We start from the raw sequence: 19,581 nt of genomic DNA, 5'->3' as shown, positions 1-19,581 counted from the left end.
CCCCCCACAGAGCCTGGTTCCTCTCTAGGTTTCTTCCTAGGTTCCTGCCTTTCTAGGGAATTTTTCCTAGCCACCGTGCTTCTACATCTGCATTGCTTGCTGTTTGGGGTTTTAGGCTGGGTTTCTGGACAGCACTTTTGTGACATGGGCTGATGTAAAAAAGGGCTTTATAAATACATTTCATTGATTGATTGTGCGTACGGCCCAGTACATCACTGGGGCAAGCTTCCTGCCATCCAGGACCTCTATACCAGTCGGTATCAGAGGAAGGCCATCAAATTGTCAAAAACTCCAGCCACCCTAGTCATAGACTGCTCTCTCTGCAAACTGCACGGCAAGCTGTACCGGAACGCCAAGTCTAGGTCTAAAAGGCTGTTTAACAGCTTCTACCCCCAAGCCATACGACCCCTGAACAGTTCATCAAAGGGCCCTCTAATATGCTGCAGCTACTCTCTGTATAGTTATTTTATTGGTGCTGTTTAATTGCGTTACTCTATTTCTTATTTACATCATTTTTACTTAACACTTATTTTTCTTAACTTCTTAAAGCATTGTTGGTTAAGGGCTCGTAAGTAAAGATTTCACTGTAAGGTTGTTGTATTCGGCATGTATGTGACAAATAACATTTGATTTGATAATGTCCTCTAAGCCGGTGTTTGGAGGATATATTGACACGGTTTGCCGGCCCTCGACTTCGTCTCTGGTGTAACCACACCCATGCCAATGTATCCTCCAAACACCGGCTTATCTGGCATTATCACTGAAGCTGCACAGTATAGGCGAAGCAGTGTAGATTACATTGTATACATAGAGTTTCACTTCATCAAGCATGAAGCTGATTTCCATGATCAACCATCTGAACGTTGAAGCTTTGTCCCTGAAAAAATATTTGTTGTTCTCTTTAATACTGTATGATCAACAGCATCCTCACCATCGACCTTGGCTGTGCTCTTTGACCCTCCAGCCACGCAGCTGTACTGGCCAGTGTCGGTCTCCTTGAGGCCCTGGATGGTCAGCTCTACCTGGTTCTTCTCCGTCCTCATGCTGTACTTGCTGGATGTCTGCAGGGCAGTGCGGCCCCTGTACCAGCGCACCACCCTGGGGGAGGGGGCAAACTGACACCTCAGTGTGACCGAGCTGTTCTCTTTAGCCTCCACGTCTGGCATGGGCTGGACCACTTTCAGAGGGCGTTCTGGAAAGGCACAGGGATGGATAATGATATAATACTGTATCTTAGTCTGTTTAAGAGATTAAAAAGCAAAGTATGAACCCAACGGGAAACACCTCTCACAATACAGTACTCTACCCTAGAGCCTGGAGGGTCATTGTCAACAGTAAGCAGGGCATCGTTCCAACTTTCACTTGGTGACAATCAACCTTACCCTTCACGGTGAGCTGTGCGGTGGAGCGGCTCTTCCCGGCGTTGAACTGCACAGGGCCGGTCATAGAGCTGTCCGTGCTGATGAAGCAGAGGGTGTGCACTGTGCCCTGCCGGACTATGCTCAGTTCAGGCCCGTCCATCAGGACCTCTCCGTCCAGGGTCCACTTTGGGGGCCTCCCTGCCCTCAGGCTGGTCTCCACCTGGAACATGGCCTCCCTGGGCTCGGTCACCTCCACAGACCTCAGGCCCTGCACTATGCTGATCGCCTGCTCTGCATGCACAGGGAGCACACATTGGATCAGCATCATCACTTAGAGCTACTTCAAAGGAAAGTGTACACCCAGGAATTGAGTAATGTAGATAGTTGGGTTATCAGTGTGAACATACACTACATGGCCAAAAGTGTGTGGACACCTACTCATCTCATTCCAAAATCATGGGCATTAATATAGAGTTGGTCCCCCCTTTGCTGCTATAACAGCCTCCACTCTTCTGGGAAGGCTTTCCACTAGATGTTGGAACATTGCTGCAGGGACTTGCTTCCATTCAGCCACAAGAGCATTGGTGCTGGGAGATTAGGCCTGCTTCGCAGCCGGCGTTCAAATTCATCCCAAAAGTGTTTAATGGGGTTGAGGTCAGGGCTCTGTGCATGCCAGTCAAGTTCTTTCACCCCAATGTCGACAAACCATTTCTGTATGGACCTCGCTTTGTGCACAGGGGCATTGTCATTCTGAAACAGGAAAGGGACTTCCCCAAACTGTTGCCACAAAGTTGGAAGCACAGACTTGTCTAGAATGTACCTTTAAGATTTCCCTTCAATGGAAATAAGGGTCCTAGCCCAAACCATGAAAAGCAGACCCAGACCATTATTCCTCTTCCACCAAACTTTATAGTTGGCACTATGCATTCGGACAGGGTAGCGTTCTCCTGGCATCCGCCAAACCCAGGTTCGTCCATTGGATTGCTAGATGGAGAAGCGTGATTCATCACTCCAGGAAATGCTTTTCCACTACTCCAGAGTCCAATGGCGGCGAGCTTTACACCACTCCAGCCAACGCTTGGCATTGTGTATGGTGATCTTAGGCTTGTATGCAGCTGCTCAGCCATGGAAACCCATTTCATGAAGCTCCCAATGAACAGTTCTTGTGCAGACGTTGCTTCCAGTGGCAGTTTGGAACTCGGTAGTGAGTGTTGCAACCGAAGACAGATGATTTTTACGTGCTAAGCCCTTCAGCACTCGTCGGTCCCATTCTGTGAGCTTGTGTGGCCTACCACTTCGTGGCTGAGCCTAGATGTTTCCACTTCACAATAACAGCACCTACAGTTAATCGGGGCAGCTCTAGCAGGGCAGAAATTTGACGAACTGACTTGTTGGAAAGGTGGCATCCTATGGCGGTGCCACGTTAAAAGTCACTGAGCTCTTCTGTACGGGCCATTCTACTGCCAATGTTTGTCTATGGAGATTGCATGGCTGTCTGCTCGATTTTATACACTTGTCAGCAACGGGTGTGGCTGAAATAGCCGAATCCACTAATGAAGGGGTGTTCACATACTTTTAGCCATGTAGTATGTTTAGTTGAATGATGTGTTTTGGTGACTTACGGGTAAGTATGAGGGTGTAACACTTTATATGAAGGTCTGCTTGTAAACTGCTTATGAACATTTAGCATAAAAATATACCTAACATTGGAACTAGTATGTTTAGCTGACCAGACAATAAGTCAGAATGAATTACATTGAGCATCTCACCCTCCACTAGTAGTTGGCAGGAGGTCTTGTCATCGCCAGCATCACAGGTGTAGGTGTCCTCGTCTGACGAGGCCACGTCATCAATGTGCAGCTGCCTGTAGACATCGTCGCTAACAATCTGGTGCTTCTTGCTGGGTTGGATCTCACTCCTGTTCTTGAACCACCTGACCAGGGCGTTGGCCCTGGACACCTGGCACTCCAGCAGTCCTTTGTGTTTGTACATAGCAATCTTCACTCTCAGAGGCTTCACTATCTGCACAGGCAGCTCTGTGGAAATAGGGGTAACACTGAACCATTGTTTATTAAAGCTTCACCTGATGAGGCCACTTAGGCCAGATTACAGTATTTTTTTATCATTGACGAACATCGAGATCGTTGATTCTAAAAATAGATGTTGTTCACCTTTTACCGTGAGAGTTGCATAGCAGGAGACCCTGTCTGCAGTGAATTTGATCTCCCCAGCATTTGCTGGCCTGACAGACTTGAAGCACATGGTGTGAGTTTTACCTGTATTCAGATGGAAATAGGTGTTTCATTAGTCGTTTTCAATTGTGTGTATAACCCCTGGATTGCTGATGCTATTTAATTCACGGCCAATGAGAAGCTTGAAGCCACCGGCCACCATATTGGCACTCCCCAGTAAGAGCAGTCCTCCATAGGAATGAATGGAATCCTACAGTACTTCAATCAAATGTTTCAAGGACAAAATTGCATGTATTTAAGTATGTGTTTGTTGTAAATGGGGACAGTAAAAAAATATGGTAACACTTTCTAGGAAGAACATATGCGTAATGCATTATACATGTACTCATAATGCACTACGATAGAGTAATAATGCCCTATAAACATAGTTATACACTCACATAAAGACTTGTATAGACTCATAATTCCGTGTACCAATACTCCTAGTGCATCATAGGTATAATTAGAATTAAGCAATAAGGCCCGATGGGGTGTGGTATATGGCCAATATACCACAGCAAGGGGCTGTTCTTACGCATGACGCAACGCGGAGTGCCTGGATACTGCCCTTAGCCGTGGTATATTGGCCATATACCACAAACCCCAGAGGATCCTTATTGCTATTATAAACTGGTTACCAACGTAATTAGAAGAGTAAAAATAAATTATTTGACATACCCGTGGTATACGGTCTGATACGCTACGGCTTTCAGCCAATCAGCATTCAGGGCTCAAGCCACCCAATTTATAACCACTTATAATGTACAGCAACATAGCGCTGGGCACTTCTTCCTCAAGGATCATACAGTATTATAACGACCATCAGTGTGATGATTCCAATGTATTTTTTTGTCAATGAGCAGCACATCATGATTACTACATCATAATCTTTGTTATGGTGTGTTATAACATACTTATAAGTCACTATGAAGTCATCGTTGATTGCTTCAGGTAAAGTGATGAAATGCCCAAGGCAGACAGATATAATACACCTGTTAAAGCTGTTACTATACAATTATAAAAAGTGTTCATTGTCAACTTTTAGTAAGGTAAAACTTTCTCTGCATTTCAACAGCGCCTCCTGTCAGTCATCTAGGGTTAATACATATCATCGGAAGTATACGGAGCTATAAACACATTGTGGCTCAGTTGTGGCCCATGCTCACCCTCGTGCCTGATCTTGACGTTGTCTCCGTGTTTGATCCTGGTGTTGTCGGTGTACCAACGCCCGTCCACGTCCTCACAGTTGACCTCGCACAGGAAGGTCACGCTCTGCCTCTCAGTCACTTCCTCGTCTTCCAACTCCTTCACAATCTGTATGTCTCTGGCTGGCAGACAACCACAGGGAGACAAACACAGACAGATAGGCCCGACATTACCTAGAGATCCAGTATGCGATTCGATCAAATTATGTGCTATGATGTATTGTGGTCTGTACTGGGATTTATCTGTGATTTTACATGTATTTTTCGCCAAGCCATTAGTTTGTATGATAAGTCAGTGAGAAAATATCTTGGCTAACATAGAAACAGACAGGCAATAAGACTTGCAGCTATTACAGGAACGTTAGACTGAGGGAGGGTCATACAATTGTCCCCGTTGCATTATTCCTCTCAACTGTTGTGTTCTGTCATGCTGTTACCTATGACAGTGAGTTGGCCTGAGGTTTGGATCCAGTTTTGGCTCCCGTCAGTCTGGAAGGAGAACAGGCCAGTGTCTCCTACGGTGACCCGGGTGAAGGTGAGAGTGTGTTTATTCTTATGGGCAGCGATGTGACAGGTGGGCTTGGCTTGTAGCCTGACCCCGTCCTTGGTCCACGTGCCCGATATGTAGGACAGGTTGAGGGTCACCTCGAACGTGCAGCCCTCCCTCTCACGCACATCCACATCCTCCAGCCCCTTCACTACCCGGAGATGGATCTGGTTCTCTGTAGACAGAGAGTAAGATATGTTCCAACAAGTGTGTGTGGGGGCGGGGGGGTCATTGAATATTGAATAAATTAGAGCGGAAAAACAAAGTCAAAAGAAAAGAAAACAGCATAGAATGTGTCCCATGGAATGGAGGCCTTACTTGCAGCAGCTACTTTGCTCCCAGACTTGTCTCCCATGGTTCGTCAGAAGGGGTGGCTTCAACCACTTCTGATAGTGGTTGGCTTTCCCTTTGTCCGTATCTAGGTTGTCCCTAGGGCTAAAACGGCACAGTTTGATACATTTAAAAAAGAAAAACATGCTATAAGTCAAGGAAACCTTCCTATTGACTTGTAAAATAACCCTCCACTCTCTCACTCTCGCAGACATTTTTCAAAATGAAGGACCAACGTGGACTTGAGAGCGACACTTTAACATGGCTACACTGTGATGTGGCATGGCTGGCTGGCACCCGACATCATGAAGATGACAAGTCATCTCTGTCACCTGACATGGCTGAGCTCAGCATCACTAATTTAGCGTCAGCTGTGCTGCCCCCTCCAGCAGTCTACATGTATAGTATGTATGTTAGGAGACTCCACTGACCTCAAAATGGGTTAAACAAACGAAAGGTGTCAATCAGTATGACTGACTGACATAGAATACAAAAACATAACCAATCGATGAGTTGAAAGGTTATTAAGACTCCACCCACTCGGAGGGGCATGAAGCTTGATAATGGCGGAGGGCCATCCAAGGACAAGACCTCATCAAATGACTTGCCACGTCACATCGTTTTTTCTCACGTGGTGCCGTGTGCGCAATACAGAAATACAAACACATTCTCAATCTCAGACAACATTGTCTCACAGACCTAATGCCACGAAACCCAATAAGGTTATCGACAAAGGAGGTCAGCCAAAGTCACTTCACATATTTACATATCCAAACAGCTGTGGAGAGAGTATATGATTAACCGTCATGCATCTCCCACTCGGGACTGTGTCAATTTCCATGTATCCATTTCCACGGAAGTTAAAAATCTAAACGACTGGATCACATTAACATTGGCCAAATGGGCAACTGGCTAGTGTGAGCACGTAGTACGATATTCAGTCTACACTACTAATTGATGGATGAAATACTCACAACTTGTCACTGCAGGAACATAGAGCAGAACAGCAGATAGATACAACGCCAAGCAGCTTTGAAGTTATACTAAATGTTCACGTGAACACCTGCCTGTAATATTATAATTGTCAGACCAACGAGCATTATGGTCCCCAATCATTATCAATTTCCTGACGCATATAAATAAGCGCCAGAAAATGGTCAATGGCAGTGATTTCTTTTGATACAATAACATACAGTATCAGAAATAGAACTCTGACCACCTACGGTGGTGTACCCACCTTAAGCCTGCTCAGCTGTATTCTGGGAAAATCTCTTTCCTCACATGCCCTCTCAGTATCCTTACAAAAATACCACTTTCAGCTGGACAAAAAAGCTGCCAAAACTGTCCGCCTGTCATGAAAGGTATGTCCGACCCTTGTCTTCTTTCACCCCAAATCCCTCAAGATTAACAACAAAGGTTTGGCGAGGAGAGAGTAGGGCTAGCCTACCACACGGTCTCCAGAGTGGATGGTCAGCCAGTGGCCCTTTCTCTTTTTTTTCTACTTTGGTAAAGCCTAATGCTGAACAGCTGACATATCTCTCCTGTCAGCCTCTCCTCCAAAATAGACCAGTGTTATTACACACGCTAAGATAGCTTTGGCTTTACTGCAGTGAGGCAAGCCTTGCCCGGCATCAGTAGTGTGGATATATCCACGCAAGTTCATAAATCACCAGACAATTATATAATAAACATGCTATGATGGTTTTCCCATTTGTGCTCTTGTCATATTGGATGGGAAGTTCTCCTCTGAACAACAAATTTGTTTTGTGCCTGTTCCGGCAAATTCCTTGGATTGTAAAATCATGGTCGAAACATATTGATTCAACGGTTGAAAAGCTAGGTCTGTCCATGATCAAGAGATTCTTTTCTTTTTTGACACCAAACTCCACAAAGCAAGTCCGGCAGGATCTAGTTTTATCTTATCTTGATTATTACCTAGTCATATGGTCAGGTGCTACAAAGAAGGACGTAGAAAAACTGCAGCTGGCCCAGAACAGAGCGGCACATCTTGCTCTTCATTGTAATCAGAGGGCTAAATTCAATACCATGTATGCCAGTCTCTCTTGGCTAAAAGTTGAGGAGAGACTGATTGCATTACTTCTTCTTTTCATAAGAAACATTGTGTGCATAGTCAACTTACACACAGCTCTGACACACGCAGTTATCCCACCAGACATGCCATCAGGGGTCTTTTCACAGTCTCCTAAACCAGAACAAATTCAATAAAACATACAGTATTATTGTCACGACTTCCACCGAAGTCGGGTCCTCTCCTTGTTCGGGCGGCGCTCGGTGGTCGGCGTCATCGGTCTTCTAGCCATAGTCGATCCGCTTTTCATTTTCCATTTGTTTTGTCTTGTTTTTCCACACACCTGGTTTCAATTCCCTCATTTACTTGTTGTGTACTTAACCCTCTGTTCCCCCCATGTCTTTGTGTGGGATTGTTTATTGTAGTGCTTGTGCACGTTCCCCATGAGTGCACGGCGGGTTATTTTTGTGCCCATTTATCTTGTTGTTCTAGATGCCATTGGTTTTGCTTAATAAATCTCCAGTTACTACCCAGTTCTGCTCTCCTGCGCCTGACTTCTCTGCCGCCTATTACGCACCGCTACAATTATACAGTATAGAGCCATGGTTGCATGGAACTCCCATCTCAGATTGCTCAGTTGAACAGTAAATCTGGTTTGAAAAAACAGATAAAGCAACCCCTCACGGGACAATGCCTCTCCCCTATTTGACCTAGATATTTGACCTAGATCTTTTGTTTCTATGTACATATACAGTAGGTAGGCTATGTGTGTCGTTTTAAATATACAGTGCCTTCAGAAAGTATTCAGACCCCTTGACTTTTTCCAAATGTTGTAAACCTTTGTCCGGAATCTACACACAATACCCCATAATGACAAAGTGGAAACAGGTTTAGACATTTTTGCAAATGTATTAAAAATTGAAAATTGAAAAACCTAAGTATCCAGACCTTTTGCTATGAGACTCAAAATTGAGCTCAGGTGCATCCTGTTCTCATTTGGGACAAGTCCAATACAACACATTACTGAGTACCATTCCCCATATTTTCAAGCACAGTATTGGCTGCATCACGTTATGGGTATGCTTGTATTTGTTAAGGACCAGGGAGTGTTTTTTAGGATAAAAAATAAACGGAATGTCGCTAAGCACAGGCAAAATCCTAGAGGAAAACCTGGTTCAGTCTGCTTTCCACCAGACAGTGGGATATTAGTTCACTTTTCGGCAGGACAATAACCTAAAACACCAGGCCACATTTATCTTTGGGATCCTGAATGGTGCAGCGGTCAAAGGCACTGCATTGCAGTCACTACAGACCAGGGTTCGATCCCGGGCTGTATCACAACCAGTCATGATTAGGAGTCCCATAGTGCGGAGCACAATTGCCCCAGAGTCATCGGGTTAGGGGAGGGTTTGGCCGGGGTAGGCCGTCATTGTAAATAATAATTTGTTCTTAACTGACTTGCCTAGTTAAAATTTAAAAAATATAGACTGGGAGTTGCTTATCAAGAAGACAGTGAATGTTCCTGAGTGGCCGAGTTACAGTTTTGACTTAAATCTGCTTGACAAATCTATGGCAAGACATGAAAATGGTTGTCTAACAATGATCAACAACCAATTTGACAGAGTTTGAAGAATTGATTTAAGAATAATGGGTAAATATTGTACAATCCAATTGTGCAAAGCTCTTAGAAACTTACCCAGAAAGACACAGCTGTAATTGCTTCCAAAGGTGATTCTAAAATGTACTGATTCAGGAATGTGAATGCTTATGTAAAATAGATATTTCTGTATTTAAATGTCAATACATTTCTAAAAACATGTTTTTAGAGATTTCTAAAAACATGATTTCACTTTGTGATTATGTATGTAGATGGGTGTGAGAATAATTTTTTAAAATCCATTTTGAATTCAGGCTAACAATAAAATGTTGAATAAGTCAAGGCACTGTACTTAGATGCCAAAGGGCTTGATGAGTCCCGCCCTCACTCCACCATCACACACCTAGCTCCTCCCACCACTAGCCGGCATGGCAAACATGCCAAATAACATTTATAAGTTGCCAATCCATGTGGTATTTATTTGTGGGGTTTCCTAGCCTAAACAGGTCCAGACAGCTACACAAAGCAGGCGCCATCTCTTCAGTACCGCTTTCTTCCTCACTTTGACGGACAGAACCATGTGTCCCAGAGCCCCACTAAGTCCGATGAAACTCTAGCGACAGGATAATCTCCATGCCATCCTGCTGTGGTAGAAAAACAGCCCATTTCCCAACTTGACTGTCTGGATCAGAGAGTAGAGGCAGGCAGTGATTTCTGATGCAACACTCTCACCACTCAGATCTTTCAATTTTCTGATAAAACGATCAAAAGAATTCTGGGAGATATTGGTCTCTTTCAATCTGTAGTGATAGAGAAAAAGGCTACCATGTCCCTATAAAGAGTGACATATTGAAGGGAGGGGGATCTACTGTATAAACTAGCTAACCGTTTGCTAAAAAGGTCACAGGTCAGAAAGACATCAGGTGAAACAGCTAAATACTTTGCCATCTCTAGAACAGATCATTTTCAAGGTGCTGCTCCTGAAGTAACTTCACTTGCGGAGGATATTATAGATGGTGCATGGAAGTTAAATATAGCCGGATGCTAAGGGGAACCAAGGCAATGTGAGGATGTGCTGAGTGAATTATGAACTCGACAAAACAGCTGAACGCTTCACCTAAGCCTCTGAGTCCACGTCTGGAACCCACTCTCTGTGTGTCTCACATTTTCCTTGGTTCAGATTCTCCTCCCTCCCAACACGGCAGTCTTAGCAGGGAATCTAAGACCCATGAATCTACTCACAGCTCAGTTCAAAGATGTCACTGCCTAGTTTTAGGGTTGTAAAAGCTCAGTGAATGTAAACGCAGGTAGTTGGGGGTTTAGTAGTTCCAGAGTGGTTTATGGCCAAGTTAAAAGAAAACTATATTTTCCCAACTCTCAAGGCTAGGTGCTGTTTAGCCAAGGTATTTTGGGGGAGTTAGTGGGGGAACACTCTGGACCAGAGCTAGAAGCTGTCCACTTGTTGGTCACTAAGGAGCCTGGAAAACGTCTGAGCTTCATCCTAGACCAGCCTCAGCTCTACTGGAATAACTGGGAGCTGCACTTGCTGCCGCTGAAATCCCCTCCTTGTATTAGATGCCCTTGACTGGAGTGAGTGGAACACACAGTCTTCACACCTCTATGTATGGCCTTGTAGCTGACAACTGCACACTGAGGGGGGATGCCCTCGTGGCTACTGTTGGACAGTTTTTGGCATGGCTACAGATCTAGAAATGGGCTACCAGTACTCCACTTCCTCCTCTCCCTTTGCTGTATGGCTAGATAGCTAGCCACAGTGTGCTACGCACAGGGTAACATTAGCTGCTTAGCTAGGTGGTTTACCTTGTACCCTTACGTTCAATGTTGGCTGACTAACTCATTTGTTACAAGTACATATCTATCACCACCTTCTACAAGCAAGATATTTCATTTTCAAAAATTTATGCTAAGAAGCTACAACAAGCAAGTGTCAGCTGATGCAGTCAACAATTACTTCGGCTATTCAATGAATGTGTTATTCTAGCCTGGGTATCAAAAGGGCAATGATTAGGACCGAATACAACACCACACACACACACACACACACACACACACCAGTTCTGTCAAGCAACAGGAGAATAACTGGCATAACAACGAAATTGGAAAATGTCCAAAATACTTCATAACTATGCTACAGCAGCTCCACAAAAAGCAGCCACGATAGAAGTCTTGAGGGCCTCAAAACAGGAACAATAGCTAGGTCGCTAAAGTTAGCTAGCTTGGCTAGTTAAATTCAGCAGATATTTTATAGAAATCCTCCCGTTTGGCATCTCCTGTGGGTTACTAGGGGATAATAAGCCCTCCCTAAAAACAATGTCTAATTGCTGACACAAAAAAGCAACATTTGGAAAAATGTTTTTACTTGGATGAAGGTTATGCTTAGGCAAATTAACTATAAAGGCAAATAAATGGCTACAGTTTAAATGTTTTATATTTATGGCATAGAGTTTCACACATCCATAACCATGAAGGGGTAACACACTCATCCAATTACCAAAAAATTATCAAAAATGTTCTCTCTAAACAAGTGGATTATTTATCTTAAGGCTTTCTGTCACGTCTACGTGTCACAAAATTGATCAAAAGTTGATACATTTTAGCAACTTAGCACAACTTTTTGTTGAAATATCTCCAAAAGTTGTGATGACACAGAATAATGTTTTCGTTATTCTGGCAGTGGCAGCCAAGGAAAGTGTTGGGAAAATAATTGTCACATATTGTGGTGTTAATGTGAATTACAGGGGGGGATCGTTACCCCCTAGTACCCTATGCCCTTGCTAGATATCCTAATTTTCCTCATTTCTGCCACCTATGCTTACAAAATGTGCTACACTTGGGTGAAGCAAAATGTGTTATACAATGTATCAACTGCACTCATTTAACATGATAGAAATGTAATTATTTATTACCTTTATTTAACTAGGCAAGTCAGTTAAAACTTCTTAAGGTATAGGGGGCAGCATTTTCAATTTTGGATAAATAGCGTGCTCAATTTCAACTTCCTGCTACTCATGCCAAGAATATAAGATATGCATATTATTATTATATTATATATTTGGATAGAAAACACTCTGAAGTTTCTAAAACTGTTTGAATCATGTCTGTGAGTAATACAGAACTTATGTAGCAGGCAAAACCCTGAGGACTAACTGTTCAGATTTTTTTTTTTTGAGGTCTCTGTCTGTTCTCTGGGTTCTCATTGGCAAACGATATTTCTTAGGAACTTGTTTTCAGTTCCTACCGCTTCCACTGGATGTCACCAGTCTTTGGAATTTGGTTGAGGTTATTAATTTGTGCAATGAAGAAGTAGGGCCAACTAGGAACTGCGTAACACTGTTGAGAGTTGCGCAAGCCTTGAAAAGTAGCTTGGTTTGCTGTGTTCCTGTATTGAACACAGATAGACCCGTCTTCAATTTGATCAATTATTAACGTTTAAAAATACTTTAAGTTGTATTACAAAAGTAGTTTGAAATATTTTGGCAAAGTTTATAGGCAACTTTTGAAATATTTTGTAGTGACATTGCGCATTTTGGAAGCTGTTTTTTTCTGCATCAAACGGGCCAAATAAATTGACATTTTGGATATATACGCACGGAATTAATTGAACAAAAGGACCAAGTGTGATGTTTATTGGACATATTGGAGTGCCAACAAAAGAAGCTCGTCAAAGGTAAGGCATGTTTTATATTTTATTTATGCGTTTTGTGTAGCGCCTGCAGGGTTGAAATATGCTACCCTCTTTGTTTACTGTTGTGCTATCATCAGATAATAGCTTCTTATGCTTTCGCCGAAAAGCCTTTTTAAAATCTGACATGTTGGCTGGATTCACAACGAGTGTAGCTTTAATTGAGTATCTTACATGGGTGATTTAATGAAAGTTAGATTTTTATATCAATTTATTTGAATTTGCCGCGCTGCATTTTCCCTGGTTTTTGGCAAGCATCCCCTATACCATAAGAAGTTAAGAACAAATTCTTATTTTCAATGATGGCCTAGGAACAGTGGGTTAACTGCCTTGTTCAGGGGCAGAATGTGTCACGTTCTGACCTTTATTTCCTTTGTTTTGTCATTATTTAGTATGGTCAGGGCGTGAATTGGGTGGGCAGTCTAGGTTTGTTTTTCTATGTTTTGGGGTATTTCTATGTTTCGGCCTAGTATGGTTCTCAATCAGAGGCAGGTGTCATTAGTTGAGCTCTGGTCCGGGCTAGAGTAGTTGTCCAGCCTGGGGAAGTGGTGCCAAGGTTGCGCACCAGAGCTCCAGTGCTCCCCCACAGCCCGTGCCGGGCAAATGTGGGAGTGGAGCCTAAGGGAGAGGTGCGTGTAGTAAGCACTAGATCTCCCGTGCTTACCCACAGCCCGGTTCAACCTGTGCCTGCACTCTGGAGGGTCCGGGCTAGAGTAGTTGTCCAGCCTGGGGAAGTGGTGCCAAGGTTGCGCACCAGAGCTCCAGTGCTCCCCCACAGCCCGGTCCTTCAGGTGCCTCCTCCTAACACCAAGCCTCCTGAAGGTCTCCCTGTCTCTCTGTCTCCTCCCTGCAGGTGGTCCTGTCTGTCCGGCGCTGCTGCCGGAGTCTCCCGCCTGTCCGGTGCTGCTGCCGGAGTCTGAGGCGCCAGAGCCCCTCAGCCCAGAGGCGCCAGAGCCCCTGCCCCTCTGTCCCGAGCTGCCCCTCTGTCCCGAGCTTCTGCCCCTCTGTCCAGAGCTTCTGCCCCTCTGTCCCGAGCTGCCGCCCCTCTGTCCCGAGCTGCCCCTCTGTCCCGAGCTGCCCTTCTGTCCAGTGGGGTCATTGAGAAGGGTGGCCATGGTTAGAAAGCCACGGAGGCGGACAATAAAGCGGACTAAGACAATGGTGAAGTGGGGTCCGCGTCACGTGCCAGAGCCACCACCGCGGACAGACGCCCACCCAGACCCTCCCCTATAGGTTAAGGTTTTGCGGCCGGAGTCCGCACCTTTGGGGGGGGGGGGGGGGGTACTGTCACGTTCTGACCTTTATTTCCTTTGTTTTGTCATTATTTAGTATGGTCAGGGTGTGAATTGGGTGGGCAGTCTAGGTTTGTTTTTCTATGTTTTGGGGTATTTCTATGTTTCGGCCTAGTATGGTTCTCAATCAGAGGCAGGTGTCATTAGTTGTCTCTGATTGAGAATCATACTTAGGTAGCCTGGGTTTCACTGTGTTTTTGTGGGTGATTGTTCCTGTCTCTGTGTTTGCACCAGATAGGACTGTTTTTGGTTTTCCACATTTATTGTTTTGTAGTGTTCATGTGTACATTTACATATTAAAAGAACCATGGACACTTACCACGCCGCATATTGGTCCTCTGATCCTTTTCGCCTCTCGTCTTCAGAAGAAGAGGAGGAAATCCCTGACAGAATGACACATTTGTACCTTGTCAGCTCAGGGATTTGATCTTGCAACCTTTCGGTAAATGTAACGCCCATGGCGTGCAGTACACTAAAATGATGTCGCATTCCTGATTAGAGTCAGTTAGGATGTCGGTAGGCCAGCTTAATATCTTATTGTGAACAAACGTCAGGGAAAAGTTTCAACTAGAAATATGAAGGTCAGGTCGACTCATCGGGTGTCCAGACTTATTTGTCCTATATTTTCAGACTTTTTATGAGAATTGATAGGCTATTAATTGCATACCAACCCGTCTTTTTTACAGTCACGTTTATGGTTGCCCAATCAGATTGGGCTTGATATGAGCTGTTATGTGATTCAGCGATGTAAAACACCCAGTCATTGTGACATCTGATACTCTGCAAGGAATTTATAAGATGAGAGGCCAATGTGTCATATCGTCAACTAATAGAACAGATTGTTTTGTTTTTAATTTGAGGCCTATATAGACATATGCCTTTTGGCAAAATAGAAGATAATAATGGGTAATTCTGCAACTACGGGAACTTCTATGTCCTCAGGGTCAATTTTGGGGATTTTATTAAAAAAATGTTTTTATTCTTTATTAAGTTCACACTATAAATTACCCCATTTTTTTCAACACCTCTCTATCAAGTATTTTAGCTACTTTTCAGCTGCATTTTATACCTCGATTTCACTCTTCTGCCCTTGCCCCTGACGCAGACTTTTGAGCTTCTACTATGTTTTCCTATGAGAACACATTAATAATTACACATGATGTAATGTTATCTTCTAGAGAAAGAATCAATTAAATTAAATCTATATCAATATTTATTGTGAGTATACCCTTTATATTGTTATTTACACAAAATATACCTGTCCTTTGTTAGTGGTGTCATTTCTACCACTGAGGGCAAATTCCTCATTAATAAAGTTTTGTCAAGAGAATGTTAACTTAGTTATCATGGAAACATATTGTGACACTGAAGCACATGACTGTAGAGGACAGTTGTTCCAGTTGTGACGTCCAGAAGTTGAAGAAAAATCTAGGTAAATATTGCTTGTGTGGAGAATATTTTTATTGTCAGTCATTTCCAAACAGCCAACAATTTCTATAATTTGTGGTAGAATTTAGATTTGTTTTATTTGATATATTTGATGTATTTAGTGTAAACCATATGCTAGCTGTAATACTGCCCAAAGCATGCTAAGCAGTCTGTTGTGTATCTCCAAAAACAGCAGAAGCGTCATTTCCATCACAATCATTTCCTGTGATGGAAAGGACAGAACGTGGTGGAAATGACAAAAATCCATTATGTTATTACTTTTTACTTTTTAATTTAGGCTTATTTAATCATGTTTAAAATTACTTTAATCTAAAAAAAAATGCTCCAAGGTGTGCACAATTGAAAATCTTAAATTGTATTTCTTTGTTTTTAGAAGATGCCACATAAAAACAGCACAGAGGTCACAGACAGAAACAAAATAAAGAAAATGATCCTATATGATTCCAGGAACATCTACAAAAAGACAGTGAGAGATACTGGAAGAAAAAAAAGAAGGGAGAAGTGATATCCATCTTTAAGCTTACAAAGCGAGAACAAAGAAGCAAGAGATGGCAAATGGAAATGCAACCAACGGAATAGAAGACAGACTTTAAAGAGAACAGTTGCAATGCAGACCTACCTATCAGGTAACACACAACACCTTAGTCACTAGATGACCTGCAGCCAGAACATGAGGCCATCATACCTGCCCCTAACTCACCTGCCCTGATGCATGCCCTTATTATACCCCTTCCTCATCATCTGTGTTATGTTCCCCAGTGTTTGTGTTGTTTTGGGTTTGTATGCGCTTGTATGTGTGTATTTCAGGAAATGGCTTCCTGGATTCTAAGCAGCCGATTGGTCGGCCCCATTGACGATTGGAGCTCTGAACCCTCCCTCTCGTCAGGGGAAACAGCTGTTTTCAATTACAAACTCCTTCTGCAGCTTGAAAAGCCAGTGTTCCTTTGAGGAAGAGAGAGCTTCTTTGTATTTCCTGTGTTTTGTTGTGGTTCTGTATAATTTGATGTAAAGTATTTTGTAGCCGGTCCTGCAGAGGAATGTGTATGTCAAAAAGACTGTGTTTTTGATTGTTGAAATTGCTCACTTTATGTTAGTAATTATTCTGTTTTTGTTCCCCCAAGGAAAGGGGAAGGCACCTTGGGAGTGTTTGGGCAAGAGGCCTGCGGGCATACATATACCCGTAGTATGTACTCAGTCTATGTACACTAGGTAAGACCTGGGCGAACCACCCCCTGTATTTTGGTTAGCTCGCCAGGTGGTGTTAAGAATAAGTAGTGGGTAGGTAGGAGAGGGGGCTCTTTAACTCTTACTTTCTTTGCTTTGTTTCCATCCAGCCCCTTTTTCCCAAATGACCGTGTGAAGGAAGAATAAATTCCCTGTTAAAGGTAATATTCTCTGCCTCTGTCATCCTTACCCGTACCTACAGTCACATACCTCTTTCACTCCATGGGGAGTTGAGTGTAGCAGGGTGTTGCGTTACCCCCCCCCCCCCCCCCCCAACCAAGAAGCGTGTGTAACAATCTGCAACAGGAACGAGAAGTCTAATACTTGCTGGAAGGAAAAAGGTTGGAAGAGGTCACTCAGAAACATAGAGATCCTTACATGACAAAAGTCATACTTGATAAAGCTTAATGGAAAACTGAGAAATACCAAAAAAAGGTATGCTCAACTATAGGTGAAAATGGATAGACAAGATTCAAAACAGGAAATGAAGGGAACTCTGAAGAACTTGAAGGATTTTATTGTTTCAAAATGCCATCATTGCAGAGTTAAAGCAAAATTATTTTGGAAAAAAAAGTGCATTGCCAAAGGACAAACAAGTGGCTTCAAAAATGCTCAGAGGCAACATCCTGAGAAAGTATGGCCTGGTCAAAGCTGCAAACAGAGAATTTAGATTTTCAGCAAAAGCAATGAGGGCAAATGAAAACAGGCCAACAAGTCCATACTTCAGGAAAAAGCAGAGTAACACAATTAGAACAGCCACAGAAGAGAAACTCACTCGATTCTATGAACAACAGTGCAACAACTGGGGGAAAAGGACACTAATGAGGAAAAGGGGGGGGGGGGACACTAATGAGGAAAAGGGGGGGGGGCAGAAGTACTTCTTGAATGGCACAATTCAGGATTTTAAGAGGGAATATTCAGAGATGTCCTACTATGAATTCTCTAAAATACTTTTTGGGTTGTCAAGCCAAACGGTCCAGGATAGGGACCCATGCCAAAACCCACGCCAACCTCCAAATCATGGGGGACAAACTACAGCATCGCAAAGTGATCAGCTGCAGCAACAATGGGAACCTTATTGAGTTTTTGTGCTGGGAGAACCCGAAGAAAGAGTGCATGTCGACAGAGTTCTCCCTTTGCCAAACCAAAGAGCTTCGAAATCGGACTTTGATGCTGGTGAGCAGACATGGTGGTTTGAGTGGAAAAACAAAGCTGAAGAGAGAGAGAGAGAAGGAAAAACAAAGAGGGAAACATGGAGTAGATCACTGAACATTTGACATTTGTGTGGCACACTGCATATTCCACTGGAGGACTTCTCCAAAGGATTGAATGAGTAGTTGGGGAAACATGTACAACATTCGACACCAACACTCCAGACGAAGAGAATCTGCGGAAAGAGATCATCGTGCATGTTGACTTTGCAGAGAACTCAGGGGTGTAACTTTCACAGCATTTTTGTCCCCTGTAATGTGATACAAAATTAGGCAACGGTGTGCTTTAGGACCATGCAGACACCTCCGAGCGGTCGGGTAGGCTGTTTGGAGAGTTTATCCGGACGGATTAAACTAATTATAATAATTACCCCCCCCACGTCTAAAACCAAAGTTGTGCCACAGAGAACTATCTGTGCAAATACACCAGTAAAATCCAGGCAGTTCACTTTGGTGATTCCACAAATGAGGTAAATTAGTATATTATGTATAATTTACATTGATTTGTTTTAGATAGGGAAATCATATGGTTGTTATCATAATCTCACAAAAAGGTTGGGTGGAAATATATTTTTTTATGATAAATATTTTCAGCTGTCACAAAGGCAAGTTTATATTTTCAGGCATTGTGTTGAATTATTCATTTTAGGAAAACCTTAAAAAGCACTTAAAATAATATTCAATGCAAGTTAATGTACAAATGTATAAGAAATGTGTTAATTTTTTTTAAATATTTCATTTTCAACTAAGATGAATGTTTAATGATGTGATGGAAATGACATGTCTATGGCTGTCTGAGAAATTACAAATATATCAATTCCTGAATAGTACGATCGCAGACATTATCAGATATTATTTCTAGACAAATCAAAGACCGATTATAATACTGGTAAAATGGTGTTTCAATACATTTGAATTTCTGAAAGCTTGCCGAGCCAAAGTGCCCGAAGTTGCAGAATCACCCGGCTACAGAGCTACCAACTGACGCATTTGCCGTGAGACAAATGCATTTGACTCTCTTCTCACGCTCTCACGGCACACCTCTTATATCTCACATATTGATTAGGCCAGCATCCCAGAGTCTCCTCTTCACTGTTGACGTTGAGACTGGTATTTTGCGGGTACTATTTAATGAAGCTGCCAGTTGAGGACTTGTCTGTTTCTCAAACTAGACACTCTAATGTACTTGTCCCCTTGCTCAGTTGTTGTCCCGGGGCCTCCCACTCCTCTTTCTATTCTGGTTAGAGCCAGTTTGCGCTGTTCTGTGCCAGATCTTCAGTTTCTTGGCAATTTCTCACATGGAATAGCCTTCATTTCTCAGAACAAGAATAGACTGACAAGTTTCAAATCAAAGTTATTTGTTTCTGGACATTTTGAGCCTGTAATCGAACCCACAAATGCT

The 19,581-nt window shown here is 43.1% G+C and overlaps 1 protein-coding gene across 1 annotated transcript in view; it reads right to left on the bottom strand.

The window, feature by feature from the left end:
• obscna (obscurin, cytoskeletal calmodulin and titin-interacting RhoGEF a) overlaps positions 1-7,151 on the bottom strand; it is an 81,507-nt gene extending 74,356 nt beyond the window's left edge. Inside the window, exons 1-8 of the mRNA XM_065008498.1 lie at positions 6,912-7,151; positions 5,663-5,779; positions 5,235-5,519; positions 4,759-4,920; positions 3,533-3,637; positions 3,131-3,397; positions 1,383-1,652; positions 932-1,192 (exon numbers count right to left, since the gene is read on the bottom strand). Of these exons, the coding sequence (XP_064864570.1) occupies positions 932-1,192; positions 1,383-1,652; positions 3,131-3,397; positions 3,533-3,637; positions 4,759-4,920; positions 5,235-5,519; positions 5,663-5,699 (1,387 nt within the window). The 5' untranslated portion in view covers positions 5,700-5,779; positions 6,912-7,151. The remainder of the gene's footprint in view (positions 1-931; positions 1,193-1,382; positions 1,653-3,130; positions 3,398-3,532; positions 3,638-4,758; positions 4,921-5,234; positions 5,520-5,662; positions 5,780-6,911) is intronic.
• Between the last annotated feature and the right edge of the window lie 12,430 nt (positions 7,152-19,581).

The sequence above is a fragment of the Oncorhynchus nerka genome, linkage group LG24 (genome assembly GCF_034236695.1).
Source record: "Oncorhynchus nerka isolate Pitt River linkage group LG24, Oner_Uvic_2.0, whole genome shotgun sequence".
Classification (NCBI taxonomy): Eukaryota; Metazoa; Chordata; class Actinopteri; order Salmoniformes; family Salmonidae; genus Oncorhynchus; species Oncorhynchus nerka.
Note: the sequence above shows the minus strand (reverse complement) of the source record. Positions and strands in the feature narration are given on the sequence as shown.